A 15,582-nucleotide genomic window follows, 5' to 3' on the forward strand; every position below is an offset into this window, starting at 1 on the left:
CTGCCATCTTCTAACAGGATTCCATTGTGCCTTGTCGTTTTCTCAGAGATAGTGTTGTAAGTTACCATATAAGAAACTGCTAGGCTAAAAGAGAATGATGAGGTCAAATACAGTATTAATAACTTTTGGATTATTTATACCATAATTAGAATCAATATAAACATCTCTTTAAGGATCTTGGTCTCGGACTTGTAGACTCCAGAACTATGAGAAAAAGATGTATGTATTCATGTTTAATAAAATTTCTAATTACCTTTAATTTACACTGCAATTGCTTCATCTCCAAATCCATGCTCCTTGAAGGACCAAGTGATGTAACTTGTATCCGTGGAACTATCACCCGGGAAACTTCTTCTGCCAAACTTGTGATTTCAGATGAGGACTCCAATTTCCTCAGCAAGTCTTCTTTTTCCCTCCGAAGCCCAGCCAAATCTAAATTTAGCTTCTTTTTTCAAAAAGAAAATAAATATAAATGTATTATAAAAAGTAATTATTTTTCACCCAACAATTATCAGCATAAAATCTTAATGTTAAAGATAAAAGTGAAATTAATTCTAAAAATAATTATTATAAAAACTTTACAGAAATCGTAATTCTTACTTAAGGTTTTTGCTTAAGGCTGTAGGGCTTGTAAAGGTTAAAACAAACTGGGCTGGCTGCATCCAGCATCTTTCAGCTGGCTAGTCTTCACTCATGATGTGCTATTTCCTTGACTTCACATACACATGCCTGGACCAGAGATTCACATATTTGATAACCTTGACTTTAGGACTGATGTACTTAACTGGTAAAAGCCAAGCTGGAGCAGGACAAGATAACAGATGTTAGTTGTTTATTCCACTGGGTAGGTCTTACCATGCTATATGGCAGCCAAAATGCTTCTCATTTAGTAACATAAATGTTAAGTCCAATTAGCAAAAGAGGCTTATTAGAGACTTAGTTCAAATAAATAGCGTGCAAACAAATTCGCTCAGCCTAATGCATCTGACTGATAGTTGCTGAGTCCTTTTTGTAATGTTCACGTAGAATTGCGCTAAACTCCTTACATTTGAATTTTTAATGACATCAACATTTTACTAAAAGACATACTGGTAATGTTTGTACAAAATAGTGTAAAAGAAACTGTCTTAATGTCGACCCTTCTCGCTCACCAATCTGCAGTCAGCAGAATGTCACCAAGCTGTAATGGCCTAACAACTCAGAGCTCCTTAAGAGGATAACTGCAGTATGATTTTATTATTCCAGAGAAGCTTATAATATGGTAGTTTAACATAAGGAACAATTAGACAAAATGGTACTAAAATCTCTCAGGGGGCAAAAAGTCTTTCTTAGTGAAAAATTCTAATGAGAAACAGCAAAAGATGTAGCCAACACGTACAGTAATATAAATATGGGACATAAGTTATTTAAGTATTAACACTATATTTATTTATTTATTTATTTAAATTTATTTATTTTTTTCAGCGTAACAGTATTCATTCTTTTTGTACAACACCCAGTGCTCCATGCAATACGTGCCCTCCCTATTACCCACCACCTGTTTCCCCCAGCCTCCCACCCTTGCCCCTTCAAAACCCTCAGGTTGTTTTTCAGAGTCCATAGTCTCCTATGGTTCACCTCCCCTTCCAATTTCCCTCAACTTCTCCTCTCCATCTCCCAATGTCCTCCATGTCATTTGAGTATTAACACTATATTTAAACACAACTTTTAATGACCTATACCAATAATTGCCTATTTCTTTGTGTATATACGTCTATACTGTTAAATATGAATATCTCCGATATTGGGTTCAAAACTAGACCTTGATATAGTTGATATTAGATTATGTTTTGGTAGAATAAAAAGTATGTTTTGGTGAAAAAAAATCTTTGGTTATATTTGAACTTATTTTTTAAAAGATTTATTTATTTGAGAGGGAGAGAAACACTTGGGGGGAGGGGCATAGGGAAGGGAGAGAGAATCCCAGACTCCAGTTGGCCTACGGGTTGGATCCCATGACAGTTGAGATTGAGACCTGAGCCTAGACCAAGAATTGCAAGCCTCACCAACTGCTCCACGCAGGCACCCACTTGATTATATCTGAACTTATGGAAAGGTGTGGTTCTATATATTTTCAGGAAATATTCATTCATGAATTGTATCAAAGGTACCTAATAATTAATATCTAAAAGCAAACTGATAATTTCCCCACACCTAAAAATCTTCCTGTTTATCTTCCAAGCTTGAATCCATCTCTCTCCTTGTTTATTGTCTATGTCCAACCAATTGTCACGTTCTATAAATTATGTCTTGTTTCTCATATTTACTCCCTCTGCCACTATCTTTTTTTTTTAAAGATTTTATTTATTTGACAGACAGAGATCACAAGTAGGCAGAGAGGCAGGCAGAGAGGAGGAAGCAGGCTCCCTGCTGAGCAGAGAGCCCGATGTGGGGCTCTATCCCAGGACCCCGGGATCACGACCAGAGCTGAAGGCAGAGGCTTTAACCCACTGAGCCACCCAGGTGCCCCCCCTCTGCCACTATCTTAATGAAGACTCTCACTAACCCACTGAGACTACTGCAAAAGCCCTTCCCCTCTCCGCAACCCTTCCCACTTTTAAACCATCTTTTATACAACTTCCTAAAACAACACGGACCTGTTAATCCCTCATTCAAATACCCTTCAGGGATTTCTTACCCCAGTAGAATAAAACTCAGATGTCTGTGGCTATAGTAACACTCTCTAAGATTTAGCTTCAATTTGTGTTTCAGACAAGTATCATCTGAAGTCAAACTTGCCGGCCATACCCCCAACCTGTTGCAATTTCTATCTCGATGTTTCCACACTTGGCATTTTCTTCCGCTGAGATCTCACTCATGCTTGAAGAACAGCTTAGTATTTCCTCCTCTATAAAGTCTTCTGTTCTGTCCCTTCTTTTTCTTTCACAAGTAGCTTCTCCATTCTCTTAGCTCCCATAGCACTGGGCCTATTCTTCAACCATGAACCCTAGTAAGTCCTTGAGAGAGGACCGTGCCTTCCTCCCCCAGGTATCTAAAAACAGTGCATTCGGTATGTTAAGAAACAAAAGAAAGATTCCAAAAATTGAAGTCTCCCTATTTGTAGCATGGACGGTGCTATGAAGACACACTGATTTCAGCTCATATTTACAATCTTTCTATTAGTTTATCACTATATAAATTAAAATACACTTTTTTAAGTAAAGTAATATTATCAGTGTTTACTTAAGGAGTATGCACTAGAGCATTTATCAATCCTGAAGTTAATGCTATGCATCTAAATTAGACTTTCTAAGATTGTAATTTGGTATGACATAACTCATGGCTACAATTCTATGTGGAATCTCAGGCAACAGAAAATTCAACTTTGATGAGGCTCCTTTCTTCCCACGAACAGTCCCAGTAGCTTCTCTCATTTGTTAAACTTGTATGCCATGAGATTTCTGTCTATTCCTTCCACAACGGTAGATCCTAACACTATTAATAAATCCTTCTTAGAGGAAAGACCAAGCCAATAGATATAGTTCTCTAAAAGACATGTATAGGAGATTTTAACTTTACTCTAACAATACAAAATTTATTAAGTGAAGAAACACTGAAATTATGGAGACTGTAAATCACATGGCTTGTAATTTATTAAAATATAAATCAAATTTTGATTAACCAGTATTTAAAACCTACAATCTTTAAAAAGGATTTCTAATATAGTTATACATGCCCAGAAATGCTACAGGGCATGTGTTGAAATAGAAGAAATAAATAAATCATATATTCTATCAGGTTGGAGTCCTTTATCCATTTGAATTTTGGAAAAATAATGATGGCCCTATTACTAGCTTCTCTCAGGTTAAACATCCTATTTCTCATTTGACAAATGCTACAGATAAGACAAGAAGCATAAATAATTTTCTTTTGTGTACACTCAGCTTGGCATGTGAGACTAATTGTGGTGACCTTGTTAGAGAATATGCTTAAAATTTACCAATAAATTTAGATTACCCTTAAAATTGTTACTTTTCTTCTTTATCAAAAGCATGATTCCTATTTCCACATTATTACTTTACCAAATCCAAACATTTAAAAATATATGTCATTTATATTAAAACCATAAATAATAATAAAACACACGGAGAGTCATAATTTCTGGATTTTAGCCTGGGATCTACTGCTTACCAGTTGAGTGATGCTAATTAATGCTTGACATTGTTTCCTCATTTAAAAACAAAGATGATGCTTGTCTACCTAGCAAAGGTCATTTTGAGGGCAGAATTTTTAAAAAATATGATAGCACTTGGTAAATTTTAAATTTACAGCATTATTGTTAACACTTATTCTGCGGTAAATGCTACCATAAAGCATATGAAAAGTATCCTAAAGGCTGAGAAACTGGATTTAAAAAAAAAAATGCTTCATGATACATATAAAATATCAAGTATATATATAAACATATACAGAAAAATCCTCTCTTAAAAGATAATACCAATCTTTTAAAAGTCTATTTCAATTTAAAAGTTGACTTCACTGGGAATAAGTACTGAGATTTGTATTGATTAATGTGTAGTCAATTATTCTAACTAAAGCTTATAAAGTAGAACTTAACACTATAAAAGTTTAAAATTAGACCCTAGTTATTATTTATTTAAATAGAACACTGAAGAAGCATAAGTCTCTGAGAAGGAAAGAACCCTCTAAGCAACCGTAAAAAGAAACGAAATGTATTAGAGAATTTGTTCTTCCATAAGGGGCTCTGGGGGAGGCAGAATCCTCAGAGGACCCCCAATGACCCATGCCCTGTAAAATACCTTCCCCTCGTATGTGGGTGAGACCTGTGAATGTAATGGGCTATCACTCCCATGACTGTATTATTTGCATATGTTATATACAAAAGGCATTCTTTAAATTATGGTCCCTAATTACATGACTTTGAGTTAATCAAAAGCAAAATTATCCTGGCTGGTGCTGATCTAATCAGGAAAGGCCTTTACAAGAAATCCAGGGGCCCTCCTGAGGTCAGAGAGATTCCCCTGCTGGCTTTGAAGAAGTAAGTGGCCATGTTGTGGAAGGACAGTGGAGAGGATAGTGAGACGACAACCTCAGAAAAGCCTCAGGAACTGAGAATGGTCCTTGACTGCGAGTCAACGAGAAAACAGGGACCTCAGTTCTATAATCATAAGGAACTGAATTTTTCCAATGAACACATGAGCTTGGAAGAAAAGCCGGAGCTCCGGAAAGGAAGGCAGCCTGGAAGACAGGCTGATGTGTTACTCTGTGACAACACAGCCTTGTAATACTCTGAGAACAGGGCTTCACTGAGCTGTGCCAGACTCATCACCCATGGAAACGATGACTTAATGAATGTATATGTTGCTTCTAAGCAGCTAAGTTTGTGGCAATTTGTTATGGAGCATGGAAAAAATGTTGAGTCCCATTTTAAAAAATAAGTCTCTTTCTTAAACCTTGTTCTCCTATTGCCACCCTGCCCACTTTGAGGAAGTATCTCCAACCCCAAAGAGTATAGTTTGTATAATGTCCTCATTTGGATTTAATTTTTTCTTTATCCATAATTTTGTGTTAATTTTCTCTTCAATTGCCTTAAAAAAATGATCTCATTTTCTCTGCTAGAAATATAAATTGTCTCTAGATCTGCATTTTACAGTTTAATCGCCAAGCAAAAGCCTAAGGCCAGAAGCTTCCTTTTACTGCACTCAACAGTAACTGTGGAACCCCACAAACCAGGTGAATAAGGCTCTCTTGACAGACTTTCCCTTGTTCTCATGCATGACAGTTTGTTCAGTTTATTCAAGAAATAAAAATTTCTTTTATTCTGGGTCCCAACGTAACATCTTCTAGAAGATTTCATTAGGAATGTCTGGACTCAGAACTCAGTGTTCAGCATTTTTTTTAAATACACAGAGCACAGCAGTAACTGTTCTAACTCTGTTTTCACTTACAAACAAAAAAGTGACAGTCCTTGCCTTCAGGTAGCTACCAGTCTAAACCCTAGAAATATACAATGATTAACTACAGTAAGCGCTATGAAGAAACAAAACAGGGAGCTAATGGACATGCTGTTGCCTTCACATCCCAATTGGTAAGCCCAGTTACAGCCAGTTTCCTTCCACATATCCTTCCTGGTCTGTTTTGTCAGATGTTTCCTAGAAACTAGGTGTAATATTAAAGGCTACATCTAGGTCTACAACCACCTTGCTTTCCAACTTTTACTCTAGAGAATCTATCTGCCCAAACATTGGTGAGTAAACTGAGGCCACTTGTGATGAGAGGGGGGATCTCTTTCCCAGCAGGAAGCCTTGGTAAACATTTTAATATTCAAGAATGAATTATTAGAAAAACTAAAACCAGGCACATGGAAAATATCCTAGAGTCTAAGGGAAATGAAGGAAAGGGTTTAGGAAAAAAAAAAATCAGAATTGAATCATTTCCCTGATCAGTCCCCAAAATAATGTATTTTTAGAGACTTTAATCTTGATGTCTCCAAAGAATAAAATATTCAACATCTGACTATTTAGTGGATACGATGCTAGTCATGGCATGGGAAAAGAAAACACCTGTGAGCACTCACTAGTTTAGGAGCAGTGCTCCAGGGAAAAGGACAGGGTGGGTGGCGCAGCTCTTTTGATTCTTTTCTTTTCTTTTTAAGATTTTATTTATTTCTTTGAGAGAGACAGAAAGAGAGAGAGCATGACCGGGGGAAGAGCAGAGGGACAAGTGGACTCCCCACTGAGCATGGAGCCTGATGGGGAGCCCAATGCAGGGCTCGACATGGGGCTCAACGTGGGGCTCAATCCCAGGACCCTGAGATCAAGACCTGAGCTGAAGTCAGGTGCTTAACTAACTGAGTCACCCAGGGGCCCCAAGAGACTGATTCTTACTTAATGTTTTTTGATGGACAGTAATCACTCTATAGCACTGAAAGACACTGTTCAGTTCTCCCCATGTTTTTCACCACTGGACTGGAAACTTAAAGTAATGAACTATAAAAACTTCAGAAAACAGTTTTAGTTAGGAGAGTGGGATCTGAAATGTAGACACATGTCAATTCTAGAAAATCCAGCCTAACATGAGGTTGAATGGGTCAAAGGAGCAGGGTGTCTGAGAAGCCTAAGGAAAAAATAGTTGGTGGAAGAAGGAAAAGGATTCTTTCCAGTCCATACTAGGGAAAAGGTTAGGTGTCAAATGTTGGAAAAGGTCAGTCAGTAAAACAGTAAAAAGTGAGGGTTGGCTCTTATCTCTAGCAATAGTGGAGTCTCTGATTTTTCTTTCTCCTTGTGAAACCCAAAGCCCTTGACAGTCAAAGTAAGGAAAAACAATCATCATTAAATGGCAACTGTCTGGTTACAGTTACTTCACCCAAATCTTTTGTCTTAAATTCTACATAAGACTGAGAGTATGGAATGATGTTATTTCATGTTGAACATACAAATAAATTGATTTACATCTCACAATCAGATTATTCTGGTTCACACTTAAGCAGAGGCAGCAATTTGAGAATCTTACTATAACAACTTTTAAAAAATTACTACATAATAATTTTGTTACCAGAATTAAAGCAAAAAAAAAAAAAAAAAAAACTGGAGAGAAAATTCTAGTTGAATAATACCTACATAAATTCTATAGGCAAGACCTCCTAGAAAGTCACTGTGATCTTAATGTTATTTCTCCTTCCTGTGAATAAAATCGATATTCCTTCAATGGGAGTACAGCTCTTCCTTGACTTATAATGGGGTTACATCCTCAGAAACTCATCATAAGTTCAAAATATTATGAACCAAAAATGCATTTAATATACTTAACCTACCAAACAGCAAAGCTTAGCCTTGCATACCTAAAATGTGCTCAGGACACTTACATAAGCCTACAACTGGGCAAAATCATCGAACACAATTTTCATAATAAAGTGTTCAATATTTCAAGTAAAGGGCTAGTTTCCAAAATCTATAATGAACTTACCCAACTCAACACCCAAAGAACAAATAATCCAAATAAGAAATGGGCAGAAGACATGAACAGACATTTCTGCAAAGAAGACATCCAAATGGCCAACAGACACATGAAAAAGTATTCAACATCACTCGGTATCAGGGAAATACAAATCAAAACCACAGTGAGATACCAACTCACACCAGTCAGAATGGCTAAAACTAACCAGTCAAGAAACGACAGGTGTTGGCAAGGATGCGGAGAAAGGGAAACCCTTCTACACTGTTGGTGGGAATGCAAGCTGGTGCAGCCACTCTGGAAAACATTATGGAGGTTCCTTAAAAAGTTAAAAATGGAATACTATGCAGCCATCAAAAGAAATGAAATCTTGCCATTTGCGACGATGTGGATGGAACTAGAGGGCATCATGCTTAGTGAAATAAGTCAATCGGAGAAAGACAACTATCATATGATCTCCCTGATATGAGGACATGGAGAAGCAACATGGGGGGTTAGTGAGATAGGAGAAGAATAAATGAAACAAGATGGGATTGGGAGGGAGACAAACCATAAATGACTCTTAATCTCACAAAACAAACTGGGGGTTGCGGGGGGGGGAGGTGGGGATGGGAGAGGGGGAGGGGGTTATGGACATTGGGGAAGGTATGTGCTATCGTGAGTGCTGTGAAGTGTGTAAACCTGGCGATTCACAGACCTGTACCCCTGGGGATAAAAATACATTATATGTTTATAAAAAAAAAAAATTGGAAGGGGAGGCGAACCATAAGAGACTGTGGGCTCTGAAAAACAACATGAGGGTTTTGAAGGGTCAGGGGTGGGAGGTAGGGGGAACAGGTGGTGGGTAATAGGGAGGGCACGTTTTGCATGGAGCACTGGGTGTTGTGCAAAAACAATGAATACTGTTATGCTTAAAAAATAAAAATTAAAAAAATAATAAAAAATTAAAAAAAAAAAGTTAAAAATAGGCAGTTGTGTGCCGGATTGCCAAGATGTTGTTCCTCAAGTACCAGCCGTCGCCTGTGGCTACCCTACCCTCTACCCTTGACCCGGCTGAATACAACATATCTCCAGAAGCCTGGAAGGCGCAAGCCAAGCGGTTGGCCTTAAGATCCCGACTTAAACGGGAGTATCTGCTTCAGTACAATGACCCCAAACGCCAAGGGCTCATCGAAGATCCTGCGTTGATTCGTTGGACCTATGCAAGATCAGCAAACATCTATCCCAATTTCAGACCCACTCCCAAGACCTCGCTCTTAGGAGCTCTGTTTGGAATTGGGCCCCTTTTCTTCTGGTTTTATGTTTTCACAACTGACAGAGATAGGAAAGAAAAACTTATCCAGGAAGGAAAACTGGATCGAACATGGAACATTTCATATTAAGTCTGGCAGTGATGACTCTCTGTATTATTGTTTAAATAAATCTTCTATTAATCATTAAAAAAAAAAAAGTTGAAAATAGAGCTACCCGATGACCCAGCAATCGCACTATGGGGTATTTACCCTAAAGATAAAAATGTAGTGACCCAAAGGGGCATGTGCACCCAAATGTTTATAGCAACAATGTCCACAATAGTCAAACTATGGAAAGAACCTAGATGTCCATCAACAGATGCATGGATAAAGAAGATACAGTGTATATATATATATAATGAAATACTATGCAGTCATCAAAAAACCCAAAATCTTGCCATTTGCAACGACGTAGATGGAACTAGAGGGTGTTATGCTAAGCGAAATAAGTCAATCAGAGAAAGACAATTGTCATATGATCTCTCTGATATTAGGAATTTGAGAGGCGGGGCAGGGGGTCAGGAAGGATAGGGAGGGAAAAAATGAAACAAGATGGGACCAGGGACAGAGACAACCATGATACCCTTAATCTCAAGAAACAAACTGAGGGTTGCTGTGGGGAGGGATGGGGTGGCTAGGTTATGGACATTGGGGAGGGTATGTGCTATGGTGAGTGCTGTGAATTGAGTAAGACTGATGATTCACAGACTATTTGTAAGACCGAAGCAAATAATACATTATATGTTAATAAATTAAAATAACAAATAAGTACTGTAGTGAAAGTAAAAAAGAGAATGACTGCATAGATACATAATGGCTATAAGAACATTGGTTGTTTACCCTCATGATCGCGTGGCTGACTGGGAGCTGCGGCTGCTCCCTTGCCCAGCCTCACAGAGAGAGCTGGACCACATTTCACTAGCCCAGGAAAAGACCAAAAATCAAAATTCAGAGTACGATTTCTGTGGAATGCTTACAGCTTTCACATTATCATAAGTGGGAACATGGTAAGTTAGAGACTGTTGCAATTATTCTTTTGCAAGAAAAAAAAAACTGAAAGAAATAAAAATTCTGTATTGTCCATTTAAAAGACTAAAAGCACGGTCACTTAATTAAAATGTTATATGAGTTACAAAGAAAATTACATGGGTTTCTAGGTTATCAGTAGAGTATTTCCCATAAAGTACTTATCTAAAAAGATAAATAGTTCAGATTAATAATTCCTTCAAGTTACTAACAAATGTTATAAATTAAAAACATGAGTTTTTCTTTGTGATTATTTGAGATCTTCAAGAAAAAGAATTAAAAATTAAAACCACCACCAACAGAAAAAAGAAGAAGAACAAAGATCTCAGGCAGAAATGGAATTATTTATATAACACAATTTCTTATGAAAAATATACTGAGTTACTACATCACTCATTTATAAACTATTTTCTGACAAATGCAGTTATTAAAAGCCTACAGTATGTTTCACAAAATGTCAAGCAAATGAAGGTAATATAGAGGACTTTTTACCAATGCTTTTGCTAGTAGTTAGACTTCAGTAGCCTTTAGAGACCATTAAGTACCCTTTGGCTAATTGGCCAATGGAAGATTAATCCTCTTTTTATTCTAGCAGCACTATTTTAACACCCTTTACACTCTGTCAGTGTAGTGTCTGAATGACAAAATAATATTGTGCATGAATAATAAGCAGAAAAGTTAAATTAACATCTCATGTTTCACATGCCATACCAATGTGTCAGAAGAACTTTCTTTTTAAGTCACTGACATTCAACTTTTTAAAACAATCTCATGTTGACATCTTATTGAGGTGAATCTTCCTAATTACTGCTAATTGCCTATCAAGAAAAAAACTCTTTTCGTGAAGTGAAGTTGTCTAGTACAGATGAACGTAGCTCCACTGTGCACATTAAAGACAAAGCATGACACCTGAGGTGCTACTTTGTTATAAGGTCATACTAAATATGGTTTGCAATTAACAAAGCCGTTTTTTATGGTACTGGAAATGCCAATCTGTCTTGATGTGTTCAAATTAGGTTCTATCAAAGAAGTATGGATATCTGCATATGGATAAGAGACATGCTACTTCCAGTAACATGTACAGGAAGTAAAATTAATTCAATGCCCTTACACTTTGTGATGGGAGTTCTAAGTGATGCTCAATTAAAGTTTTATAAATGTGTTTGAATACGATTTCTCAAAATGAAAATCAAATATAAATTATTATAAAAGCCAAATCCTTTTAAAACAGTTTACTAATACTTTTCTCAAAACAACCCCAAAACTGAAAACATTTAACATGTACACTTTAATTTGTACTAATAGTGTTGATGTGATAGGCATTTATGGTAAATATTAAAACCTAAGCAATAACAGCAATATAATGTGCTTCAAAATAATCAGAATAACTAACCTAACGACTTTTAACTGGACTGAAGTTAAACCACATTACTTACACTTCTGCCCCCAAAACTATGGAAAAAGGTTCAGTAAAAATGTATTATTATGACATTTGGAAAACTAATAAAGCTAACTTTCCCATATTTGTGGGAAAACTATCATTATCTGATTTATTCATAGCAAGAGGAACTCAACTATAGGTTTATTGTTATTTCCAATCCCCTATTCTAGTTACTAAAATAAATGCCCCTTCAAGACTTATATAACCAAGTATGAAATACAAAGACAGATAGATATTCAGAACAAAAAGTATATCCAGAACGATTCATCATCATCACTATTGTAAGAATTTTTCAATGTTCATACGGTAATATTATCAGATCAGTCTCAGCCCTCCTATACATTTGATATGCACAAGATATGCTTACTAATGACCACTAAGGAAGGTGCGACAATTCCCATTCTGATTCCCTCCCCAAGAGAAAATGAGAACAGCAATACATATGCCATTCCAAAGAAGAAACGGAGCACTTGTCTTTCTAAACTTTTTTGCACTTTCCTTCTGCTTCCCATTGCTTAAACTCAGCTAATTCAACACAGAAGTATCTATTCCTCACTCATCCTATACCTATTCTCCTCATTCTAGTCTTCCTCCGTCCCCTTTGTCAATACTTATTTCAGTTGCATAAGCTGTAAGGGGGCAGGACAGAAAGAATCCACCCCAATTAAACTACTCAAACAATGAAGAAAAAGGAAAAAAAAACAATCTTCTCAAATCACCAAAAATAATAGTTGATATTTCAGAATGATATTAATACTGTATCTAAGTAAAGAACAGCCTAAAATTTTAAATGAAGTTATAGATAGTGACTGAGTTATTAGGAACGAAGGCTACCAAATTCTAGGATATCTACAGAAGTCTCATGAAGATTGTCTCGTTCTCCTTTAATTAAACTTGGTTTTCCTACATAACAGATTTCAATACTTTTATTCGATTGTTTTTCCTTCTTAGTGGGGTGATTTACTTATTGTACTGTATAAAAGGCCTTTGTGAATAAGCTTAAAGAAACTAATACTCACGTATAGCATTGTTACTAATTGGAAGCGAGAATCTAGATAAATAAAATTTGCTCATAATACTTTATACCAAACTCAGAAGTCATCAATATTCCTTAAAATAATCTTTGAATTCAAAAAATTTATACTAGATCAGGATATATTTCTGTAATTCATATTTTCAAAAGATAAAACCATTTTCAATTAGTAAACTACTAAAATGCATGTATATCAACATTAAATTTATTTCTATAACACTGGAATCAATTCATAGAATTGATTCTTCTGGGGAGATAAATCCAAAAGTTTAAATCATCATTGCTAGCTCCAATTTATATATTCAAACTACTAGAAGGATATACATTTCTTAAGTATATGCTAAATGTGAACAGCATCTTAATACTTATTGAAATATTTAACTGAGAGGGTCAACAGTTAATAGCATGTCTTCCCTCAGTTGTACTAGAGCAGAAGCTCTGAAAACAAATTACTTGGATGAAAGCCAGTCAGGGAATTTCAAAAATCCTACAACTCATTACAAATTTAACAGCAGCAATACTAGGTATTCATATAATTTTGATTACATTTATAAATACACCTTATTGGGGCACCTGGGTGGCTCAGTGGGTTAAGCCACTGCCTTTGGCTCAGGTCATGATCTCAGGGTCCTGGGATCGAGCCCCGCATCGGGCTCTCTGCTCAGCAGGTAGCCTGCTTCCCCCACCTCTCTCTGCCTGACTCTCTGCCTACTTGTGATCTCTCTCTGTCAAATAAATAAAATCTTTAAAATATATATATATATATATATACATATACCTTATTAAAATTCTCAAGGGATGGGGTGCCTGGGTGGCTCAGTGGGTTAAAGCCTCTGCCTTCCGCTCAGGTCATGGTCCCAGGGTCCTGGGACCTGAGCCCTGCATCGGGCTCTGCTCAGCAGGGAGTCTGCTTCTTCCTCTCTCTCTCTCTGCCTGCCTCTCTGCCTACTTGTGATCTCTATCAAATAAATAAATAAAATCTAAAAAAAAAAATTCTCAAGGGAAACAATAATGTTTTCTCTATTTCCTTTGTAAGTTTCCTAAGATTAAGAAAGTAAAAGCATGGACACTTCTTTAGAAGAATGGTTTTTGCAAACTTTGGACCTTATAAGATAAAAGGTTACTGATAACATTTTAAATGGGATTTTTTAAAAATTAAAAATTAACATATGTGAAAATTACTAAAAAAGAAACCCATGGCATAAAGTAGAAATTTCTTTTAAAGCAGGAAAGAAAATTTACAAAGCTTGGATTTAAATGATATTTTACAAGGTATTTCTCAGAGGTTTCATTAAAAAGCTCTTTTAAAAAAAAAGGTTCTTTTTTTTTTTTAAACACAAAAATTTCAGACAGGAACTTCTTCCGTCATCCTTCACTCCATTTTCTATCTAGAACTGTCCTCTGTTTATCACATTCTTTCAAATAGTAAGCCTTAACCTAACAGAGTAATCACTTAATAAATCTGTGCTATGTGAAACATTCAGATTCATATCGATCTTTAGGAAGAGGGTAGTCTGGAGTAAAAGAACTCAAATTAATTTTTTACTAATTGAGCTCGTTTCTCTGTTTTCCTCCTGTAACAGTGGTTCTGAAAGAACACCTAGGACTTAGATATGTATTTTGGAAATTAGAGTGGCACTGAAATGGGTGAGAGGTAGGAGCACCAGATACAGCAGAATGTGGACATCAGTCCTGCCCAACAGAAACTGCCCTGTTTCCTGCATGAATTTTAAATTTCCTCTCAGTTACTCCTGTAGATGAAAAATATGCATATAATGAAATGAACCTAAATCCTAACCAAAAATTACATATAAACAAAGTATTTTTTTTTTCCTGTGGGCCAGAAATTTATAAACCATATAAATCAAGGAAAGACTGAAAGACGAGAAAGAGAAATCTTTCTTTTCGGGTCTAAGCTATAAGGATGTCACCACATGGCCAGGGACACATGAAAAAGATGGTCAGAGGGGAAGAGCTGTGAGATGAGGACTAACACTGAAGACGTAAGTCTGGTTTCAGGTACCACTGCTCTTCTCAAGGCTATTCCCTGCGGCAGTTTGTCCTCTGATTTGGTGAACTTCTTTTTTTTCTTTTTCTTTTTAGTTTGAGTTTAGTTTTCTGGTATTTGCTCTCAAGAGGGTCCTGCTAACAAAACCTTCTAAGGAAAGTCCAACAAGCTCTTCCCTGTTATTCTATCTTTAATTCTTCTATGGCATCCTACATTGTGAAACAACACTTCTCTTTTGCTCATTACATATTTTCCCTCTCTTGTTTCTATATCATAGTATTCCTACTTCTTCTGACTCCTCTTCTGTCCATATATAAGATACTCCCCCAAATTTATTATCTGACTGAAAAAATGTGTTCTACCTCCACCACTGTTTCCCTGGAATAATGGCATTAATAGGTTTCCTCATTTTTATGATATGTATCAAATATGCAGTAGCTACACAAAGAAAAATACAATGAACACTAACTCATGTGTTAACCTTTCAACAAAGACATTGTGTTGCCAATAGAGTTGAAGACTATGAGCCTATCTTCGCTGACTCGCCAGAAATAATCATTATCTGAACAGCTTTGGTGTTCATCATTGCCTTACATTTCTTTATACTTTTGATACATATGTGTATTTCCAAAATAAACATAGAGTGATTTTAAGACATTCCCTTTTCACATTTTAACATCACTGAAGTTGGGATGCATCTTCCATTCCTGGATACCATATAATTCCTGCTATTACTTAAATAATATTTATTTTTCAAGAGTGCATATATTGCTGACTTCTGGCACATACAGTACCATCCATCATCTTAGCATATACTGACTTTATAACT

The 15,582-nt window shown here is 36.3% G+C and overlaps 2 protein-coding genes across 9 annotated transcripts in view; one reads left to right on the top strand and one right to left on the bottom strand.

Moving 5' to 3' along the window:
• The window catches only part of CNTLN (centlein), a 299,263-nt gene that overhangs the window by 43,775 nt on the left and 239,906 nt on the right, over positions 1-15,582 (bottom strand). For all 8 annotated transcript variants that reach the window (XM_046023817.1, XM_046023821.1, XM_046023820.1 and 5 more), the window contains one exon: positions 254-445. In XM_046023817.1, coding sequence (XP_045879773.1) covers positions 254-445 — 192 coding nt within the window. The remainder of the gene's footprint in view (positions 1-253; positions 446-15,582) is intronic.
• LOC123953501 (NADH dehydrogenase [ubiquinone] 1 beta subcomplex subunit 4-like) lies at positions 8,946-9,361 on the top strand. Its single transcript, XM_046023822.1, has one exon. It carries the CDS (start codon positions 8,946-8,948, stop codon positions 9,333-9,335), a length of 390 nt encoding a protein of 129 aa, XP_045879778.1. The 3' UTR covers positions 9,336-9,361.

The sequence above is a fragment of the Meles meles genome, chromosome 11 (genome assembly GCF_922984935.1).
Source record: "Meles meles chromosome 11, mMelMel3.1 paternal haplotype, whole genome shotgun sequence".
NCBI classification, from domain to species: Eukaryota; Metazoa; Chordata; class Mammalia; order Carnivora; family Mustelidae; genus Meles; species Meles meles.